Raw genomic sequence first — 22108 nt, 5'->3', positions numbered from 1 at the left:
CCGAGCTATGTGTTGTGTGACAGTGAAAACAATAGGGTTAATTTGTGCGACCATCTATGTGACGTCAACCATTTGTCTGATTGGCATGTGTATAGGGTACACCATATATATGACATAAAAGATATCACATGCTTTCACCAGACGTCTAGGATGTCATTATGCATCGTTGGATAGGAGTCATTAAGGATGATACTGATAGTAAAATAAGGAACATGGTTCCAAGTTACTCGAATGGGCATTTAGGATGTTGGGGAAACACTCGAAATACCATAACATGAATAAATACGAGACACTTGGGAAAACATTAATTATTAATGTGTTATGTGTTTATCTACTTACAAAGTGTGTTTTATTTACCGTGTTCCTTTGTGTTTTTGTAGGTAGGATCGATAGGCAATGGGAGGACAATGAAGCCAACGGGTCAGCCTAAGTAGTTGCATGGGTGAGGGCATTTTTGTCAATTTAATTTATGGACTTCATTTATTTTTATTGTGTTGATTTTCTTGTGATTCATACGTTTTTGAGATTGTAAATCTGGATATTAGACACATATCGTTATTTATCTATCTATAACACTTTTGGGATTATGGTTTTAATTATGACGGATGTCACGCACATAAATTATCATTGCAAATGTTTTAGTTGCATATAAATTATCATCGCAAATGTTTTAGAGAAGGTTAAAGTAACACATCTATTCAGGTATATATTTCGAACAGGGTATCTATCCAATGGAGGGTGTTACAATATTCTAATTCCTAACTGAAACCTGTGCTATTTTAAATGGTATAAAACACTTTGATTCTTTGGTGGTTTAACACAGTAAAAAGCTTCCGGAATTTAACATCCTGTTGAACATATGCAACAGTGACCATGGAAAGCTATTATTTTACAGCAAAAAGACTTAAGGTTTCTATAAAATGCGTTATCCTAGTATAAATAAATCATAATTAATTGTTGAAGAGCAAACAAATATAAGATTACTAATTTAAAGGCCTTCGTTAAGATGATGTTCACTGAAATTAAAATCAAACTATCTAAAATGATTTAATACTTTGAAAGTTTCTTTTACATGACATCTATTTATAGGTTCCGGTTCTTTACGAAGTGAAACCAAAACTGTTTGGTTCTCAATATTGGAAATAAAACTTATGCAAGATAGACAGATTTTGGATAAGAACCGGAATAAAAAATTAGGTGTCTGCAGTTCTGATTAGGGTTTGGTTTTTTTCTCACCAATAATAGTCATAATATTGACAATCAGTCTATATAATTTTATTGTTAAGTTTGATCCGTTTTTATTCGTGTTCGATTTAGCCATACTTATTTTTGACGCGGCGTGTGGCCAGTCATTTGCAAGCTATAGTTATACATTCAATAATTTCCCTGTCGCCGTGCCACAGTATTTTTAAATTGATTCCCTCCTTATTACAATTAACAATAACAAATCCAAATTCGCCGCCGTGCCACAGTATTTGAGTCAGTGCTTCTTGTGGAGAAACAATGAATTTGCTGTAATGGACGCCCAGAGGACTCCCAAATGACTTCATCCCATTTACAGAATTCAGATTTTCTCTTTGTAACCAGTACATGAAGATAACATGCGAACACTTCATTCTATTTATTATTAACACTCTGAAATTAAAATAAAAAGACATTTCCAGATTTGAAACCAACAAACATACCAATGCAAACACAAAACCATGACTAGAAGTACCAGGCTGCTTCCTGTCTCATCTAGATATCGCCTGCTGAAAAAATAATTAAAAAAATTACTGCAGTACGCATGAAAATAATATGGAGTCATGCAATACTAACTAGGAAATATACTTACATTTTTATTTTAGTGTGTTTTTCTTGGATTTCTTCACCTTCCATATCTTCTAACAATCTTCTGTTGTCCAGATTCAACCATTTTTACGAGCCACCAAGGTTTGCCTGTTGAGAACACAATGTATCCTATGGACAACCCAATCACGAGCCCACTTCCATAACCCATCATTGCAATTTTCCAAACAAATTCAATTGTATTATCATCTTCTCCTTCTGAAATTGGCGGTGGTGGTTGCAGCTTCAGATCGTTGTAACATTTCTTTGGCAATGGCCTTCCACATAATCCTTTATTCCCAATGAAGTAATCGCTTGTAAATGTGTCAAATTGACCGCCTCGAGGGATGGTTCCTGAAAGTTGATTATAGGAAAGATTTAACAATGAGAGGAATGTTAGACTTTCCAATTGCGCAGGAATGCTTCCATAAAGCTTGTTTGAAGAGAGATCTAATGATTCAAGAGCTTTTAAATTCTCCAATGCAGATGGTATTTCTCCCGTTAGACTATTGTGAGCAAAATTCAGGACAATGAGTGATTTGAAATTTTGAAGGATTCCTGGAATCTCTCCCTGAAAATTATTGTGTGAGAGATCAATGGCTGTAAAGATCGTTATGATACAAGTCATTTCAATATCCAGCCCTTTCATAGTCACAACCACAGAATCTCTGTAATAATCTCCAATATACTGGGCCTCAGGTTCATTATTAGCAACGTGCATCATAGCTCGCAAATTTAGAAACAATTTTCTGGGCAGAAAACCTTTGAATTCGTTGTGAGAGAGGTCTAGAATCTGCAAGTTGGAGAAATGGAAAAGAGATTTGGAATAATGTATGGGACCATGAAATTTATTAGACCTCAAGACAAGAACTTTGAGCTCTGGAAGAGTTCCCAACCAATGAGGAAATTCATCGCGTATGGTGTTATTTCCTACATTGATAACCTCCAGTAAACTACAATTTACCAAGGATCTTGGCAAACGCCCTTCCAACTTGTTACCATTAAGATCAAGACTCGTCAAGTAGCTTAAATTTGCAAATGTGCCAGGAATGCTACCGTGAAGATTATTCTTCTGCAAGTGCAACATAAAAAGCCCAAGACTTCCGAAACATTGTGGAATTCTTCCTTTCAAATTGTTGTCAGACAAGGAAAGATACATAAGGGAACTCAAATTGCAGATAGACGGAGGAATCAGCCCGGTCATTTCATTTTTCGTAAGCAGGAAAGTTTCAGTTTTAGGTGGTGGAACCAAAATTGATCCTTGGAGCATGTTGTATGAAAGATCAAGAGTCAAAATATCCCTCCATGGATGGTGTTCTATGTATGTCAGAAAATTTTGGGCAAGATTCAGATAAGCCAAACTCTTCCAGCCTCCTGACTCAGATTTCAAAATCTTACCATGAATTTTATTGTTGGAAAGATCTAAAACGGATAAAAACTCTAAGGTTCTCAAGTTACTCGGGAATTCACCATTTATATTGCAGGAAGACATTTCAAATCTTTCTAGTTCGGATGAGATATTTTTCAAAGTAGTCTTGAAACTAAATGACAGTAGGGTATTATACGAAAGCTTAATCTGTAGGAGGAATTTCATTTGTAGTAACATGTCCAATTGGAGAGTTCCACTGAAGTTATTTGATGAAAGATCAAGATAAGCGAGGTTCACAAGTTCAAAGATGGAACTTGGAATTGAACCACTTATCTTATTAGTGTTCAAAAGAACTGATTGCAGTGAATTAGATGGCTGGAATGGGTCAATAGGACCAGAGAATGCGTTATAACTAAGCTGTAAATATGCCAAAGATGGCAGACTAAACAACTCAGATGGTATTATGCCAGTGAGAAAGTTGTTAGACAAGTCTGCCTCGGCTAGTGACAAAAGCTGATTCAGATGATTAGGGAGAGGACCGCTGAAATTATTATGTGAAAGATCTAAATGATTCAGCTTATTAAGGTTACCGAAATCTGGAATCTGTCCTGCCAACGAGTTCTGTGAGACGTACAAGTCACGCAGGTGCTCTAGCTTTGATATTGATGATGGGAGTTGGCCGGTTAAAGCAGTGTAACGTAAAACCAAGGCAATGAGTTGAGTAAGATTCCCAATTGAGGCTGGAATTGTCCCTGTGAAATAACAAACTTCAAAATTTATCCTTTCCAAGAATTTTAAGTTTCCAATTGAATCAGGTATTTCTCCTTTGAAACTTGTATGAGAGAGCTCCAAATGCCTAAGATGACTGCTCCAATTAGACTGTGGGAGAAACCCTGTTAGATTAATAATGTAATATAAATCGAGTATTTGAAGGTTTGGTAGGCACAAAACCTCAGCTGGGAATTTTCCATGCATTCCTGTTTCTCCGAGTGAGAGAACTGAAATTGAAGAAGATAAGTTCAACAACAAATCAGGAGACACCGAAGACATATCAACGCCTTGAAGATGGAGGAAACTTAACCTTGTAAGGTTTTTTACTAGCAACGCGAAAGTATGTTTTTCAAAGCTCAGCTGAGTGGAATCAGAAATTTCAAATTCAGTTAGATCAAGTGAAACCAAATTGGATAGGTGAGATATTTCCGGGGGTATTAAACCAGAAAATCCACAATCATAAAGGTTAAGATGCGTCAATTCTCTGAACCAACCAAACGCAGATGGTAATGGGAAATCCTCAAATGGATAAATTGCAGCAAGACTGAGCCTTCGAAGGTGTGAAAGTTGGAAGAGAGTGCTGTTGTTGTCAATGGTACCGCTCAAACAAGTGAAGCTGAGGTCCAACCCAATTACATTACCAGTCACAATATTGCAGGTCACTCCTTCCCAAAAGCAGCAATCGGTACCCTCCACCCAAGAGAGTGTCTTAGGATTACAAAAAGAAGAAGATGCGGTAATATTTAAAGCACTGGTGTTCTTAAATTGGAGCAAGGCAAGACTGTCTTCTGGATTGCAAATGATAGTTGAATCAACTTTAAAACCAACATACAAGAAGAAGAGAAGACAGGGAACTAGAAAACGAAATTGGAAACCCAACATTTTCCCAGAATTCAAAATAAAAATGGCTAGTTAAGTTGAATAGGTGAAAGAGATGAGAATCGTGGAGTTTAGATGTGTAATTTATAAGCTTATTATAAAGACTTCCATATTCTAAAAAGCAGACTTTTTATCTTGATTTCTGGGGCCGGATAGATAGGGAGAGCAGGGGTTTTTCCCGACTGTTTTTTTGGGGCTCTTTGCCCGGAGCTGGGGTCTGTCCCAGAATCGGTTTGACTTTGCTTGGTTTCTGTTCTGGCTTCTCTTGAGCCGGCTTGTTTGTTCGAACCTCATGGCCCTTTTACTTTGTTTATAATACTCGGCCCCAAAAAAAAAATTGTAAACATTATGCAAAGAATCACTGTACAAATAACCAAAAATTAGGATTCCAATGCCAAATTAACCTCTGCCTCTTACTTTTATACCCATATAACCATAAACATGAGTGTGACAAAACTACTATTTATAAGCTTAATTATGGACAATTCTCCACATTTTGTAAAACAGTAATACCACATATACAATTTTTATATACAAAAAAAATTATACAGATTGATATGATGTTAATGTAACAAATGTCACATGTCAAAAAATATCTACCACATCCTGCAATATTATTGTTTGTAAAAATAATATCTTACGTCTATATAATTTATGGGAAAATTTTATTCTATATTCGAAAGTTTTCTTCGGTAAGATTTTTGTCCAACAACGACCCCGTGTATCTGTTAACTTGGAGAATACTTGATGCTCGATCTTCGCTGATAGGTATTGTTTTTCTACCTAAATAATAATAGAGCAAGCATAGCCTCTTGGAAAGACTGGAAGTCTGGTGGCGTAAAATGCGTTACTAATAAAAAAATTAATATGATAGGGCCGCAGCATCTCTGATTTTGACAATGACCGCGATCTATTAATTCTTCGTGATTTTTTATGATTATTATCCTAGTAACATGTGCTTTGCATGTAAGACTTTGTATAGGACGTACTCATACAACCATGCAACACGACTAGGTGAGATTCAACTGGGGATGGCTCATAAGGAGGAGCCCAACAAAGCCCCAGGAAGAATTGGTAAGCTGCATGGAAGAATCAGGAAGCTACCAGCTTGGCTGGACAATCAAGTGTATTTGGTTTGAGCTGTTGAAGTTGTGCAGAGGCATATATCTGACTTTGCTTTTGTAATTTTGACTTTTGAGCATTAATCATGCTTTAATTTAAGAAAATTCTGGCGATCATATAGGCTATTAATTGTTTTTGTATTTGTTTTATCACAAAAGTAGAAGGATCCACTAAACTACTATAAAAAAGGGTCAGGTTTTCTTTCCAAACGGATGTGCAATAAAAACTCCTTTCCCAAAACATGGTAATTATACGCATTAAAAGATGCTTGTTATGTATGCATAGTGTATTTTTTTCATTACTAATACATAGTGGATATTCATTATCCATTATCCATTATCCATTATACATAGCGTTTTGATATTCAACAGAAAAATTCCTCTCCTTTCCCCAAAATAAATAAATGAACAAAAAAAAGTCTTTAACAAGAGAAAAATTAATCGTTAAAAGTTTATTTTCTGTTATTAAAATCTTAAACGGTAAAAAAAATCTTATCGTCATTCATTATTATAGTTTTTGCTACTAAAAATATTAATAATAGGAAGAAAAATCCTATCTTTGATATAAATAATGATAGATGTAAATCCTACCATTAAAAATAATAATATCAACAATTAATAACTTCATCGTTATAATAATATTCATCCATTATTATGTATAATATCAACGATAAATATCTTCATTGTTATAATAATATTTATCACCACTAAATATAATATCAACTATGAATATTTTTGTCGTCATAACAATATTTATCGATCACTAAAAATAATATCAACAATAAATATTTTCATCGTTATAACAATATTTACTCATTACTAAACATAATATCAATGATAAATATCTTCATCGTTATAACAATATTTATAATAAAATTTTCATTCTTAAAATATACTCATTGACATTGATTATTTGATAATCACAATTATCTCAAAGTTTTTATATGATCCTATTATCATAATCGCTCCTTATAATCAAAATTAAAAAGTTATTACAAATAATATAAGAATCTATGTATCACATATAATCAGGTGTTTCATGATTCACTTGTATTTTAAGTACCTACAAATTGTAAAGAGAGAGGATAAGATTAATTATATATACACACCCTCAATCATATATTTTTCTCATAAACTATTTATCAAACAAAGTAAAAGAAACCAAAATAGATTGAATCAACCATAATATTAATCCTACCAAATTAATAATCATGAAAAAAATCTTACCGATCGACCAAATTTTTGTAAAATGTAATAAGTCCTTAAGCTCAACAGTATTTGACAATATCCTGAATTCACAATGTCATAATGTCAGTCTGTAGAAGCCACTTTACAATTAACTAGAATAAACAATAGAGACACAAATGTTAAAAAGAGTAGAAACATTCCATGAAGACAAGAAATATACCACAGTTCAACAAAAAGAGTATCCGAAATTTATCAAATTTAATCTCATTGGAGCATTACAAACACTAATGTGTGCCATCAATCACTAAGAAATCAATTCCTAGAATCAAATTAAAAATGCATAAAAGTACTAATCAATAATAGTCAAGTATAAATATGATGAACTACACAATAACTCACCAAAATTATCCACGGATAATAACCCTTAAACTAAATAATAAACATCAAATGAAGACCGCGCCATTTCGGTTCGGGTCTACCCTTACCGATGAAAATAAGAACATACCTTAGCCTTCACTGGAGTATGACTAAATTTGTGATAATGACACTCTACTAAAGTTAGCATATAAACAAATTTTAAAACTTCATTCAATAAAGCAAAAGCTCTATATTGAACTTACTCGTACATAGCAGAATCTGTATATATTTGAGACCAATACAAACAGAAAAAATACCTTCTCATTCAGAAAGGCTCTAATTTGAGACTCTGTAACTTCATCATCACCCTCAGGTGCTGATGAACCAGCGGGAAATGAGAAGTCATTCTCCTCTTCAACAGATACTCCACCATCAGAAGATAAATTCATTCCACATCTGTCCACCTCTGGACTCTCATCAAATTTGCATGGCTAATCATCAGTTGGTTCACACATAGGATTAAAACTCTGATTCAAGTAAACAAATCGATTTGGTATCATTAAAGTTTCACAGTAAAACATGAAATACATAAGACCTTAAACAAGATTAGCACCTTATTTAAATCTACAGATTCGACCATAGACTTGAATTCTACAGATGCCCTAAGCCCAAATCTGACACATGTCATCATCACAATTGTTTGCCCCCCCTGGTAGGATCCTGCAGATAAACAATCTGGATACACTATTGAGCGCTTTACACTATCATCTCACAAACATCCTGACGCGAATCTTGATGATATGACACAAGACCCAACGTTCAAGAAGATATTTTCCCCATGATTGAATCAATTTCATCAACGCAAACTTTGACTCGAATCGATATGGAATCGAACAAATCTTGGTATCGTTAATGGTGAATGCCACAAGATGAATCTTGATAAGTTCAAAAGGTTGATAATTCAACATTGGGCAAAGCTATGTAGAAAGTTGGCCAAAAGTTTTCATTCATGATAAAAATTTAGTTTATATAGTGTCAACTTAACCCTAAAGCTACCCATGACCTAATGGACTTCTAAACTCCCTAAGCCATTTACCTAATTAACTACCCAAAGTTCTAATTAAAATATATGACAAATTGGGCTCATTATATTCTAGCCTGATCACAAGAAAGACCAAAATTCATGAAAACCCAAAAATCCTAAATTTGGTAAAATAAAAACTCAATAATACATAGCGAAATAGCCTTTATTTGGGCTTACAAATTGGGCACAACTAGCAAAGCTAGTTATTGACATAGAGCTTGAAATGAGCTTTATGTTGATAAGTTACAGGCCCCGTAACTTCTCCCGAATTAAAAGTTATGGTCTTTCAAAATTTGTCTACGCGTTTTAAGTTTCGATTTCTCCATGGGCTTAGTCTTGAATCAAGTTGACTTTTCTATTAGCTCCTTCAAGCATCCAGTCATCCTTGAGTGAGCAAATCACATTTTAAAACTACAGCAAGAGCCTCAATTTGTAGACATAGGAAAATTCTTTCAGGGTAATATTAGCTATTTATATTTCCACTATAATGTGAAAAGTTTTAATATTGCTCAATAGGAATTCTATCAAACATGTTGTGAACACCATAATGCACCAAAACTTTATTATCAAATACACATGCACTTCTTCTAACAACATACAAAGAAAAATGAATGGTAAACAAATAAAGACACTTATCCAGTTTCTCATTAACCAAATGAATGGCAAACAATCTTAAGCTAAAGTTGTAAGAAAGAATTATAACAAGAAATAATCAGGGAGATTTGTTACTTGTTTAATCTAGTTCAAATAAACAACAAAGAATTACACATAAAAAACAAATCGAGAAGAAGAACAACTTATCGAAAAGAATGACGCTTGAGATGTCGGTGACAGCGCTACTTACCGCCTAAGATGATGACCAAAACTAGAATGACAGTGACAGAGCTATGATACTTTTTCAGCAAGAAACAATAATAGTGACGCCAGAGAGTTCCAAGGTGAAAAGGTCGATGGTAGGTTGTGGCTACGCTGTGATGTTAAGAGGGAGACTATATGACATTTACATTTTGACTTAAGGTTGCCTCTCTATTGACTATCGATGTTAGTAGTTGAAAAGTGTGATTCCAAATTTTTGAGGGAAAAAGACTATTTCCCACCCATTTTTTTAGGCCTATCTCAAACCTATACCCATGGGTGATGAAAAACTCTTTTTCTCACCTAAAACCAAACTGTCGTCCAATTTCTCAGTTAGAGACAAGGGCAAAATCAACATTTTATTGTTTAAAACCTTAAAACTTTAAAATCCCCCCTCAGGTTTTAAAAAATAACAACTTAACCCATCCTTAAAGTTTAAAAAGTTTAGATTTTACTCTTAGGGTTTATTTCCTTCTCTGGCCACCACTAACGGTCGATGCATTCCATCGATCTCACATCTTTGACTACAAAGAACGACCCTTTATCTCTCAGATCTGGATGACGAAGCGTCGTCTAGATCTGAAAGAATGAACGAAGGATGACACTTTGTCGTTACGTTTGGACAATGCGACAAGCGACGAAGAATAACAAAGCATCATCCTTCATAGTCTAGGTGGAGCGACGAAGAGATAAGGATCTCTTCATTGCACCACCGTCATCGCACTAGGAGTAGGATAAGGCCGGTGACGACGTCAAAAGATGAAGTTGAAGAATGGGGGTGAAACTACTATTTTTGAAAGTTATGGGGGACGGCTACATTTTGAAAAATATGGAAACCCTAGGTTTGGGGGTGAAAATGTTAGTTTTCAAAGTTTAAAAACTTTGACAAAGATGAAATGTTAGTTTCTAAAACCTAAGGGGGTGAAAAGTAATAAACTTTATAACTTTTTAATATAAACAATAAAATATCGATTTTGCCCCTGTCTCTAACTGAGAAATTGGATGACAGTTTGGTCATGGGTGGGAAAAAGGGTTTTTCATCTCCCGTGGATATAGGTTTGAGATAAGCCTAAAAAATGGGTGGGAAATAGTCCTTTTCCTAATTTTGGACCCATAGGCAGTGAGATGGAAAACATAATAAAATAAAATATAAGATAAATTCAATATCCTTGTCTAGTACATTTTAAACAATTTCATAGTCTTATAGATTTGACGAATTTTATTGCTTGGTTATAGCCAAAGTGTAGTCACAATCGTGATTGTTACAAATCTGCAAAACAAATTAATATAGAATAAACCAATTAACATGCATATACTTAATTTGTATGAATTATATCTCAAATTAACTTGAATGACAGAAGAATTAACACAATTTGCAGTGTAGTTTGGAACCATCCAAACCGTGACTTAAATCATGAATCCTTTTTTCTAAATTTTTCAATTCAAACCAAATCGTTTTATAATTCCAACCAACTTAAACTATAATTTCAAATGTTTTGATCCAATTTTATGGTTTAAACTAAACTATCCACACTCATACTTTTATTCGTAACAAAAGGATTATAAATTTTTTAGTGAAAACTTTAAAAGTCTATTATTAAAAGTATACATCTATTTATTTTTAATGAGAATATAAATAATTAGTTATTAAAATAATGAAAATAGTAATTATAACGACAAAATATTTGTTGTCTTGTTAATTTTTCTCACTAAAGACTTTTTTTTTTTTTTTTTTTTGTAGTGAAAACAATCAACTCCATTTGTTAGAACAACTTCCATTGAGTCTCTACACTTATCCTTTTCCAACCCCTTGTTTGTCTTTTATTTTGTAAAATAGGATTTGGCTCGGGATTGCCCATCTTTTATTCCAAAGTTTTCTAAATTTGAAAGTTACCATTTATTAGGTTTCCATACCAAGGCTCAATCCAATTAAGTTTGTAATGTCTAACAATTTAGCCATATCCCCCTTTTCCCTTTGTGTTTTGAGATTCGAATCTCAATGTCATTCCCTTTTTTTGTTGCATTTATGTCAAAACCATTGAATTCTTTAAATAAGAATTCTGTTATATCCAACATAGAAAGACATTTTAATTTCTTGTCATAAATGATTCTATTCTATCTTTTTAATTTCTTGGCATGACAAAAGTTTTGTGAGAGCATCTACTAGTTAATCTTTGGAAGAGACATAAGAGTTCACTATTTTGGACATTATATCACTAACAAAATGAAAATTAATAGTAATGTGTTTCATTTTTGAGTGAAAGACTACATTTGCACATAAGTAAGTTGCACCAATGTTATCACAATATACAATAGGAATAGTGGCTAGTGAACTCCAAGTTCTTACAACAAGGATTGTAGCCATGTGATTTCAATAGTGATAGAGGCTACAACATAATATTCAGAAGAGTGGGCAATTAATCTTTCTTAGAACTTCAAGAAATTACATTATGACCAAGAAAAACAAAATGAGCAGTGATGGATATGTGATTATCTATGTTGCCAACCCAATTGACATCTAAAAAACTAAGAAGTGACATAGGAGAATTACTATGATGACCCATGTTGAGTAGTGGGATGGTGCATGAACTAAGATAATTTATTAACAGTGAAAGCCATGTCCGGACATATTAAATAAAGATTTGTCAGAAGTGTAGGATACCATGAATAATAACAATTTGTTAAAGATGTCTCATCATGTAGTGTTGGTACCTTTTTATAAGACATAGTTATAGTGGTGTCCTTGGCCTCAAGCATTTTTTTTTTTGTACAAAAGATTATGAATGTATTTTTGTTAGGACTATAGGAAACCATGTTTAGTAGGGAGAACTTCAACTCCTAAAAAAAAAATAAGAGTCTGCCAAGATCATTGATTGAAAACTTTATAGAAAGCTAATTGATGAATTTGCGAAAAAGTCCATCGTCACTACCTATAAGAATATAATCGTTCACGTACACTAACAGATACATGATTAACTAATTTTGTTGAAATACAAATAGTGATTTGGTAGATTTTGTTTTGACAAATATAATAGAGAGCAGAAATTAGTGAAACTTATTGTATCATTCTCGTAGTGCTTGTTTAAGCCCACAAAGAGCTTTATTGAGATGATAGACATGATGAGGATGTTGCTTGTCAACATAACCAAAGGGTTGGCTCATATAAACATCTTTAGTGAGATGGCTATGGAGGAAGGCATTGTTAATGTCAAGTTGGTTGATAAACCATCCTCAACAAAGGACTTGATGAATAGTGGTGGGCTTGATTACTAGACTAAAGGTTTCATGAATGTCTACACCTGGTTGTTGACAAAATCTATTAGCCAAAAGATAAGTTTTGTATCATTCCACAAATCCATCTAGATTTCGTTTGATGCAAAAATCCCATGTATTATTGTGTTGAAGTACTTGAAACTCATCAAACATGATAACACACCACTTTAGTTGTTTAAGTACTTAGGATAGTGCAGTTGGAGTGAATGGTGCATTATGGTGGATGGTGGCAATGGTTATTTTATGGATTAGTTTGTGAATATTATTTTTTGCTCTTGTTTGCATGGGATGGCGATTTGAAGGAATAGGAGGGTTGGTTAAGGATTTTGATGAAAAAGTTTCAAAGAGTCATGACATAACCTAAGGGGAAAAAAAAGATAGAAAGGATAAAGAATGAATGGATGTAGAGGACATAACTTACAAGTAGCTCGTAGAGGCATTTGATGAAGTTTGAGCATCACTACTTTCTACTAACACCAGTATGGAAGTTGATTTTATAGATGACAACTTTTGGGGAATAGAAGTGGAAAAAAGAAGGGAATGAGGTGGGACAAAGTTAATGGATTAAATGAGTATAAGGAACCAAATTTAGAATGTAAAGTTAATGGGGTAGGGAAGAAAAGAATGACTATGTAAAAAAAAAAAAAAGGTGGACTTGATAAATATGACTAGTGATAGATTAAAATTTTATAGGAGTGAAAATGAAAACTTAAATAATCACTTTAAGTAGTGAAATAACCAAGGAAGACACAAGGTTGTGAGTAGGAAAAGAGCTGCTGAGAACATAGGATAAAGTCATGGGTAGCAAAGTCAACCAAACACTTTGAGTTTGAGATAATTTGGTTTATGCTTGAATAGCTTTTCAAAAAATGATGACATGGAAAGGTTATATTTTGGCATATGGTTGATAAGATAAACTATTGTATTAAAAAGATATGACCAAAAATTGAGTGACATGTGTGTAAGATATAAAAGAGTTAACCCAATTTTGACAATCTGACGATGTTAACGTTCAGAAAACCCATTGTCTTTTAGTGTGTGTTATGGAGTTGTGAGATGAGAAATTCCATTTGTGGCAAGAAAGGACTTGAGAGATAGATATTCTTCACCATTATTTGTATAACAAATTTTAATGTGATGCTTAAAAAATTTTTCCACTAGTGCTTTGAAATGTATGAAAGCATCATAGTTGTTTTTTATATAATATAGCCAAACATATTGAGTATAGTGATAAACAAATATAACATAACATTTAAAACTTTTTGTAAAAATGACAGGAAAGGTCCAAACATCAAAGTATATTACCTCTAAAGTAGAGGTGGACCTACCATATATTAACAGTAGGCCCAGGCTTACCCTCAATATTAAAAAGTTTGAAAAAGGCCCACCTTGGTTTGAAATATATATATATATATATTTCCAGAAATTGTGCTTACTTTCTCAAAAAGACCTAGGTTAGGTTTTTCTCAAAATTTATTTTATTATTTTGTTTTCACAAACATTATTTTCATCATAAAATTTGTGTAACAATTTTATAGATAAGTGATTTATGTATTTTTAATCTCTTTATTTTTTTTTTCTTTTCTATTAAATGTTGTACATTTGTGTATATCACAGTTATCTAATTTATGTAAGTTGCTCACAATTGTGTTTCATCCTTTATTATTTTCTTTATCCCTTCAAAATTACCCAAGTTATTTTTCAAAATAAGAATTAAGTTCTTGGATACATATTTTCATGTAGAAAGCCATATCAGATTTTGACAAAATACCCAAGTTACATTTAAATTAAGATTTTAAATACATTATAGTACTCAAGTTTTTATACAATTAACAATGAAATATTATTCTAACTTGTTTATATATTTAAATAATCAATATCCATATGTAATATTCTAACTTGTTTTTTTAATTAGTAAGCAAAAGATGTGTGGATCTTTAATCTAGATAATTGGGTTTGATTTTATCAGTTGACTTGGAGTTATACAACTTGAAAACTACTTCACTGGTGATTTTTATCTATCTCTCTGTAAACTACAGTATATTTCACTTGTATTAGAGTTATGACTTAGCTCTAAATTTGTGTGAAATATTTCTCATTGATTGTGGTTATTGTAAATGCTTGTGATTACATTGGATTTAAGTAGATATTTTTTCTGTCTCCTCACATTAAATAGTTTTTTCCATGTAAAATATTACTTGTATTATGTATTCTTTCTTTTTAGTTTCTTAATATTATACTATTTCTTTTGCTCAATATTAGATGGTTTTTAAGAAGTTTCCACTAGTTAATTGGAAACTAATGGCAAAGTCAAAATCTCTCCCCCCCCCCCCCCCCCCAAGTAAAAATTCTAGTTCCACCACTGCTCTAAACGATGAGAAATTGTAAGAGATAATGTAGAGAAAGGTAACTTATGAGTTTTATTGCAATGATAGGAATTATAGGGAAACTTAGATAAATCAGAGGATGACATAGATAAACTTTTATCTGAAATAAGATTGCTTAGAATGGTAGGCAAAGGATAACCAAGATGATGATGTCATTAATCAATAGACACTTGATAAAGGAAAAAACTATAGCTTATGTTTGATTTGGTGATGGATATAACCACTTGAAAACGCCATTTTTAGGTGCCTCTTGTAAGAATATTGCCCCTGTATGAAGATCCTTTGCAAAAATAAAAAAAAAAAGGTGAGAATTCCTAAAACATTATTAGTTAAACATGACTGAAAAGCAAAAATAAGATTATGTTTCATGGAAGGAACACAAAGAACATTATTTGAGTGAATGACTTTTGAGTTTAAGAAAAGTGTTGTAGAACCAATGTGAGTGATTAAAAGGTTTGTGTCATCACCAATCATGACATTGTTAGTGTTAGGGTAGTTGGAATAAAGAGAAAGATTGTAGAGGTTAATGGTACCATGATGAAAGACATCAAAGTCAAAGAGTCATTTTGTTTTGGAAAAAGTATTAAAATTGGCTTGATGAGGCTGGTTATTGTGTTGTGAAGGTTGATTCCAAGAAATATATTTGTAGGTTGAGCAATATTTGACTAAATGTCCCTAAGTACCATAAAGTTGACATTTTCCAAGGTAAGGTCGTGGATTGTTTTTTTGGTGGTTGAGTGGATTTGCAAAGGAGAAGTTGTTTGTGTTTTCAGGTGATGGGTGAGTTTGGTTATGGTGAGGAGATTGATGTTGACAGTTTTGATATAAATTGTTAGACTGAGATTTTTGACTAGGTTAGCAGAAGTTGGTATGTTGATGGAATGTTGTTTCTTTTGTGCTTCCAAAAAAATGTGTGTTTAATGGTTGATGAGTTTTTCATGCAACTTATCAAAGGTTACTGGAGCTTTTTGAATATGCATGGTAGAACACCAGTGCTTATAATCATCATCAAGGCCAACAATGATTTTTCTCACAAGACCTTTATTGTCTATCGGTGTGTTCATTATTGCAAGCTTGTCAGCATAGAAATTCATTTGTTGCATATATTTGATAATTAATCTAGTCCCTTCTTGCAATTGGTTAAGTCTCCCATGAGATGGTTTGGCATAGGAATTGGCAAGAGTTATCCAAGCATCCTATGATGTCTTTTTGATGTTATGGATGGAATAAGATTAGAAGAGACGGAACCAACAATAACACTCAAAATTAATTGATCTTGACAAACCAACAAGTGACTAATTGCATTTGTGAGGGTAGACATGATCGTGAACCATTAATAAATCTTATTAAATCACAACCTATAAGAATTGCATGAAATTGAAATTGCTAAGTGGTGTAGTTGGATGAAGTAACTTTAAGGGTAATTTGAGTCGAGGCATTGATAGAGTAAAAAGATAAGGTATATTCAGGAGTAGTAATAATTGATGGAGAAATAGAGGATGTTAAAGAGGTTTTGGGTGTTGCTGATATATCAACCATTAAAGAAGGATCAAATACTCCTTTGAGTTGTAGACACTAATATTATAAAGAATTTGTGAATTGAATGAATATTATTGACAAAATACTATATAATAAATAGTATTACAATATAGTTTGAAATGGAATTATAATCTTATGAAATAGAAAAATGATATACAACAAATCATATCAAATGGTGGCAAAGGTTAATTTCTAGATTGGTTTGTGAATATATATATTTTTGCTCTTGTTTGCATGGGATGGTGATTTGGGGGAATAAGAGGGTTGGTTAAGGATAGTGATGGAAAAGTTTCAACAAAGTCATAGGAAAGGAAAGAAAGAGGGGAAAAGGATAACAAACAAAGGAATGTAAAGGGCATACCTTGCAAGCAATTAGTAGAGGCATTTGAAAAAGTTTGAGTATCACTACTTTCTGCTAACATTGATGTGGAAGTTGACTCTATAGATGACAAGTGTTGAGGAGTAGAAATGGAAAGAGAAGAGGAATGAGGTGGGACAAAGTTAACGGATTAAATGAGTATAAGGGACCAAGTTTGGAATGTGGAGTTAGTAGGGTGGGGAATGATAGAATCTGGAGTAAAAAAAGGAATGTGGACTTGATAAATGTGATTAGCAAGAGATGGAAATTTTATAGGAGTAAAGATCAAGACTTAAATAAGCACTTTGAGTAGTGAAATAACCAAGGACGACATAAGCTTATGAGTAGGAAAAGAACTTATGAGAAGCATAGAATCAAAGCCATTGGTAATAAAGACAACCAAACATTTTGAGTAGGGATGGCAATGGGGAGGGGCGGGGAGGGGACATCAATCCCCATCCCTGCCCCGTCCCCGTTGCGGGGATAAAAAATAATCCCCGTCCCCTCCTCGCGAAGAAAAATCCCCTCCCTATCCCCGCCCCGTCCCCGCGGGGAAAAATCCCCTTCCTATACCCATAAATATAAATTTTAATTCTTTTATATATTTCAATAAATAAAATAAATCATATTTTCCCAAAATATCACTTGCTACAAGAGCTACAAAATATTCTTTGTTATTTTAGTTCAAATATAAAGTTTTTATAAAATCTAACAATATGCAATAATCAATCTTTTCATTAGTAGCTCTTCATGTATGTGATTTAGGGTAATTTTATAATAACATTAAATTTAACACTTTTCATTCACTTCAATTGATTTTATCAAGTTTATAATTTATTATTTTTTGTGTGTAAAACCTGGTGGATTGACTAACTAAGTTTTGAAGTTGAAATAAAATTAATTTGGTGCATTTGCATTTTATGATAATGAGATTCTGAGATTTTTTTAATATATTAGATTAATAGTTTAGAAATTAGTAAAAACTAATAATTGATAATTCAAAAATTAGTAAAATTAAAGTTATAGTTTTAATAAATCATAATGTAAAAATTTCTAAAACTTAATAGTTTAGAAATTATTATATTAATATATTAGGTTTAGGGGGTGGGGAGGGGAGGGGCGGGGCGGGGACACATGTATCCCCGTCCCCGATTACGGGGATTTTTTTCGTCCCCATCCCCGCCTCTTTCCCCGTTCTTATCAGGGAATCCCCTCCCCGTTAGGGTCGGGGAGAGTCAGGGCTCCTAAAGTCGGGTCCAAATTGTCATCCCTAATTTTGAGTTTGAGATAATATGGTTTATGCCCAAATAGTTTTTCAAAGGATGACAACATGGAAAGGTTATATTTTGGTATATGGTTGATAAGATAAACTATTGTATGAAAAACATATGACTAAAAACTGAGTGACATGTGTGTATGATATAAAAGAGTTAACCTAGTTTCGATAGTGTAATGATATCGACGTTCCAAAAACCTATTGTCTTTTGGTGTGAATGTTGGAGTTGTGAGATGAAAAATTCCATTTGTAGCAAGAAAGGATTTGAGAGATACATATTCACCACCATTATTTGTATAAAAATTTTAATGTGATATTTAAAAAAATTTTCCACCAATGCTTTGAAATGTATGAAAACATCATAAACATCATATTTGTTTAGGCCAAAAGACTATTTCCTACCCAAGTTTTGATGAAATGACTAATATATATCTGTGGTAGATGAAAAACCCAAATACCCACCCACGTTTTAGTTCATTAGGATACACTTATAAATTTTCTATTAGAGTTAAAGTGTAAAATCGTTATTTTACTAATAATATTAAGATAATTAAAATTATATCTCATTTCTCCCTTCGGTATGAAAAACTAACAATTTTTCCCCTATATTAAGTTTTGAAAAATTCACTTTTCTCCCGAGGATACCAAACCTTAAATCTTACCACTTCCGCCAATAAACGATGACCTTATGATGGATGAAAGAATCATTGTCCAAAGGATAACCTTTAAATGACAACCATAATCCAGAGATCTAGATGATGAGCATCATCCAAAGATTTGGACGACGTTCAGTGGTCTAATGAAGGATGACGAGTGTTATCTAACAAAGTTGTGGCTAGAGGCCAAAGGGAGAGGTGAAGATGAAACTAGGGATTTTTGGGGAAAAAAATCATTTTTCAAAATTAAGGTTTGGGGTGAAATGTTAATTTTCAAAACTTGAGAAAAAATGAAATAAAATTATATATTTTAAATATTATTATTAAATAATGATTTTGCCCTTATATTTAACGGTAATTTTAACAAAAGTTTAGAGATGGATGGGTGTTTAGGTTTTTCATTTGTTGCGGATGTGGTTTTGAGATTGAACTAAAATTTGGGTGGGAAATAGTCCTTTGGCCCATTTGCTTTTGATATAATATAGCCAAACATATTGAGTACAATGATAAACAAATATAGCATAATATTTAAAACCTTTAGCAGAAATGACGAGAGAGGTCCAAACATTAAAGTATATTACCTTTAAAAGATAAGAGCTTGTAAGAGATGATGAAGAGAAAGGTAACTTATAAGTTTTATTGCAATGCTAGAAATTATTAGAGAACTTAGATAAGTCAGAGGATGACATAGGTAAACTTTTATTCAAAATAAGATGGCTTAGAATGGTAGATGAAAGATCACCAAGATGATGATGCTATTAATCAATAGACATTTTGATAGAGGGAAAAACTATAACCGATATTTGATTTGATGATAGATGCAACCACTTGTAAACACCATTTTTAGGTTCCTTTTACAAAAGTATTGCCCCTATACAAGGATCCTTCAGAAAATGAGAAATGGGTGAGAATTCAACTAGAACATTATTAGTTGAACATAACTGAAAAACAAAAATAAGATTGTGTTTCATGGAAGGAGCACAAAGAACTTTGTTTAAATGAATGATTTTTTAGTTTAAGGAGATTGTTACAGAACAATGTGAGTGATTGGGAGGTTTGTACCATCACCCATCATGACATTGTTAGTGTTGGGGTAGTTGGAATAGCAAGAAAAATTTTGAAAGTCAGTGTACCGTGATAAGAGGCACTAAAGTCAAAAAGTCATTTTGTTTTGGAAGAAGTAGCAAGATTGGCTTAAGAGCCTAGTTATTGCATTGTGAAGGTTGATTCCAAGGAATATAATTGTAGGTTGAGCAACATTTGACAGAGTGTCCTTGAGTACCATAAAGTTTGACATTTTTTGAGGTAGGGTCATGGATTGTTACTTTGGTGGTTTGGTGAATTTGCAAAAGAGCAATTGTTTGTGTCTTTAGGTGACAGATAAGTTTGGTTATAGTGAGGAGATTGATATTGATGGTTTTGAAATGAATTTTTGGATTGACATTTTTGACAAGATAAGTAGAGGTTGTTATGCTGATGGAATGTTGTTTCTTTTCGCTTCAATCTTGATGTCTGCTTCATGGTTGATGAGTTTTTCACGCAACTCATTAGAGGTGGCCAGAGTTTCCCGAACACGCGTGGTAAAACACAAGTCCTTGTAATCATCGTCAAGACCAATAATGATTTTTCCCCCAAGATCCTTATTCTCTGTTGGTGTGTTCATCATTGCAAGCTTGTCAGCATAGATTTTCATTTGTTGCATATATTCAATGACTGATCTGGTACCTTTGTTGAGAAAGTGAAGTTCTTCCTTTAATTGGTTAAGCCTCCCACGAGATGGTTTGACATAGGTATTGGCTAAAGTTGTCTAAGCATCCTGTGATGTCTTTATTGATGTAATGAATGGAATAAGATTATGAGAGATGGAACCAACAATAGCAATCAAAATTAACTTATCTTGATGAACCCACAAGGAGTGACTGACTGCAATTGTGGGTGGTGGACACGGTCATGATCATAAATCCTATTGTATCATAACCTGTGAGAATTGCATGAAAGTTTAATTGCCAAGAGGTGATGTTGGATGAAGTTCAAGGGTAATTTAAGTGGAGGTATTGATAGAATAAAGAGATGAGATATTTTCAAGAGTAGTAATAATTGACGGAGAAGCAAAGGATGTAGAAGAGGTTTTGGGTGTTGTTGATGTGTCAACCATTGAAGAAGGATCAAATACTATTTTGAGTGGTGGGCACTGATATCATGAAGAATTTATGAATTGAATGGATATTATTAACAAAATACTATACAATATATAGTATTTCAATATAGTTTGAAATGAGATTACAACCTATGAAATAAAATAAAAAATCTACGACAAATCATATCAAATCGAATCATAAATAGATCAAATCAGAATCAATATCAAATTGAATCAAAATTGTTGACAATAATCTTTGATTATGATCTTCCTTTATTAGGTTCAAGAGGTCATAAAGCCTTAGGTATGCCATTTACAATGTTATCAATTCGCAAACTTTCTTCTTCCTGTTTGTTTCTCGGGAAAATCATTTACATTCTGTGTGTTGAATTGGTGATGAGAACCAGATTTTAGAAAATATTCTTTGCCTTCTGCTTCAGCAATTTGTGCGTTTCTTACTAGTTTAACTGCAGTAGTTGAGATTCAGCATTCTCCTAGCTTTAGTGCTGTTAATTTTCACTGAAAAAAGTGATTGTTTTTAAATTGATTCTTGTCATGCTGAAAGCACAGTAGAATGCCCTGTTAATTTGTTTGTTTGAAACGAAATTGGAGAAAGATGACAATAAATTAGATAATACGCTTCGGATTCAGGAATTGGTGCTACATTTCTTACTATTCTGACTTCAGAAGTTGAGATTCAGCAGTTGTTGGATAATATTGCAACCAAATGTGTTGTATGTCTTTAAATGGCCATCGCAAATTACACACTTTTAACTTGTGCGTGGATACTTTTAGAAGAATTTTCAAGGAATTCTGGTAAGTGATTGCTAATAATGATTGTTAACGATTGTTTCATATTTATTTAACTTGCATATACTTATTTTGTTTCTTTTGACAGGCCAAAGGACTATTTCCCACCCAAGTTTAGGTGCGATCTTAAAATCACATCAACAGGGTTTGAAAAACCTGAATTTTCACTTTTTGACCAACTGGGATTAAAATTTTCTATTAGAAACAGGGGTAAAATCGTT

The 22108-nt window shown here is 33.0% G+C and overlaps 2 protein-coding genes across 2 annotated transcripts; both read right to left on the bottom strand.

Moving 5' to 3' along the window:
• Positions 1-1842: 1842 nt before the first annotated feature.
• Positions 1843-3085, bottom strand: LOC123201297 (receptor-like protein 9DC3). The gene has a single exon (XM_044616733.1). The coding sequence runs from the start codon at positions 3029-3031 to the stop codon at positions 1868-1870; it is 1164 nt and encodes a 387-aa protein (XP_044472668.1). The 5' UTR covers positions 3032-3085; the 3' UTR covers positions 1843-1867.
• Positions 3086-3110: 25 nt separating this feature from the next.
• Positions 3111-7961, bottom strand: LOC123201664 (receptor-like protein 7). The gene is made up of 3 exons (XM_044617252.1): positions 7830-7961; positions 3393-4675; positions 3111-3201 (listed from the first exon to the last, which is right to left on the bottom strand). Exons 1-3 carry the CDS (start codon positions 7959-7961, stop codon positions 3111-3113), a joined length of 1506 nt encoding a protein of 501 aa, XP_044473187.1.
• Positions 7962-22108: the final 14147 nt, after the last annotated feature.

Source organism: Mangifera indica, chromosome 18 (genome assembly GCF_011075055.1).
Source record: "Mangifera indica cultivar Alphonso chromosome 18, CATAS_Mindica_2.1, whole genome shotgun sequence".
Classification (NCBI taxonomy): Eukaryota; Viridiplantae; Streptophyta; class Magnoliopsida; order Sapindales; family Anacardiaceae; genus Mangifera; species Mangifera indica.
Note: the sequence above shows the minus strand (reverse complement) of the source record. Positions and strands in the feature narration are given on the sequence as shown.

Excerpts from the sequence above, each read along its gene's own strand:
- LOC123201297 (XM_044616733.1), bottom strand. The coding sequence starts at position 3,031 with ATGACCGGGCTGATTCCTCCGTCTATCTGCAATTTGAGTTCCCTTATG.
- LOC123201664 (XM_044617252.1), bottom strand. The coding sequence starts at position 7,961 with ATGAATTTATCTTCTGATGGTGGAGTATCTGTTGAAGAGGAGAATGAC. Across the intron at positions 4,676-7,829 it reads GAGCCTTTCTGAATGAGAAG|ACACTCTCTTGGGTGGAGGG; the intron begins GTATTTTTTCTG and ends TGTAATCCTAAG. Across the intron at positions 3,202-3,392 it reads CTCCTACAGATTAAGCTTTC|GAGGCTGGAAGAGTTTGGCT; the intron begins GTATAATACCCT and ends AATCTGAGTCAG.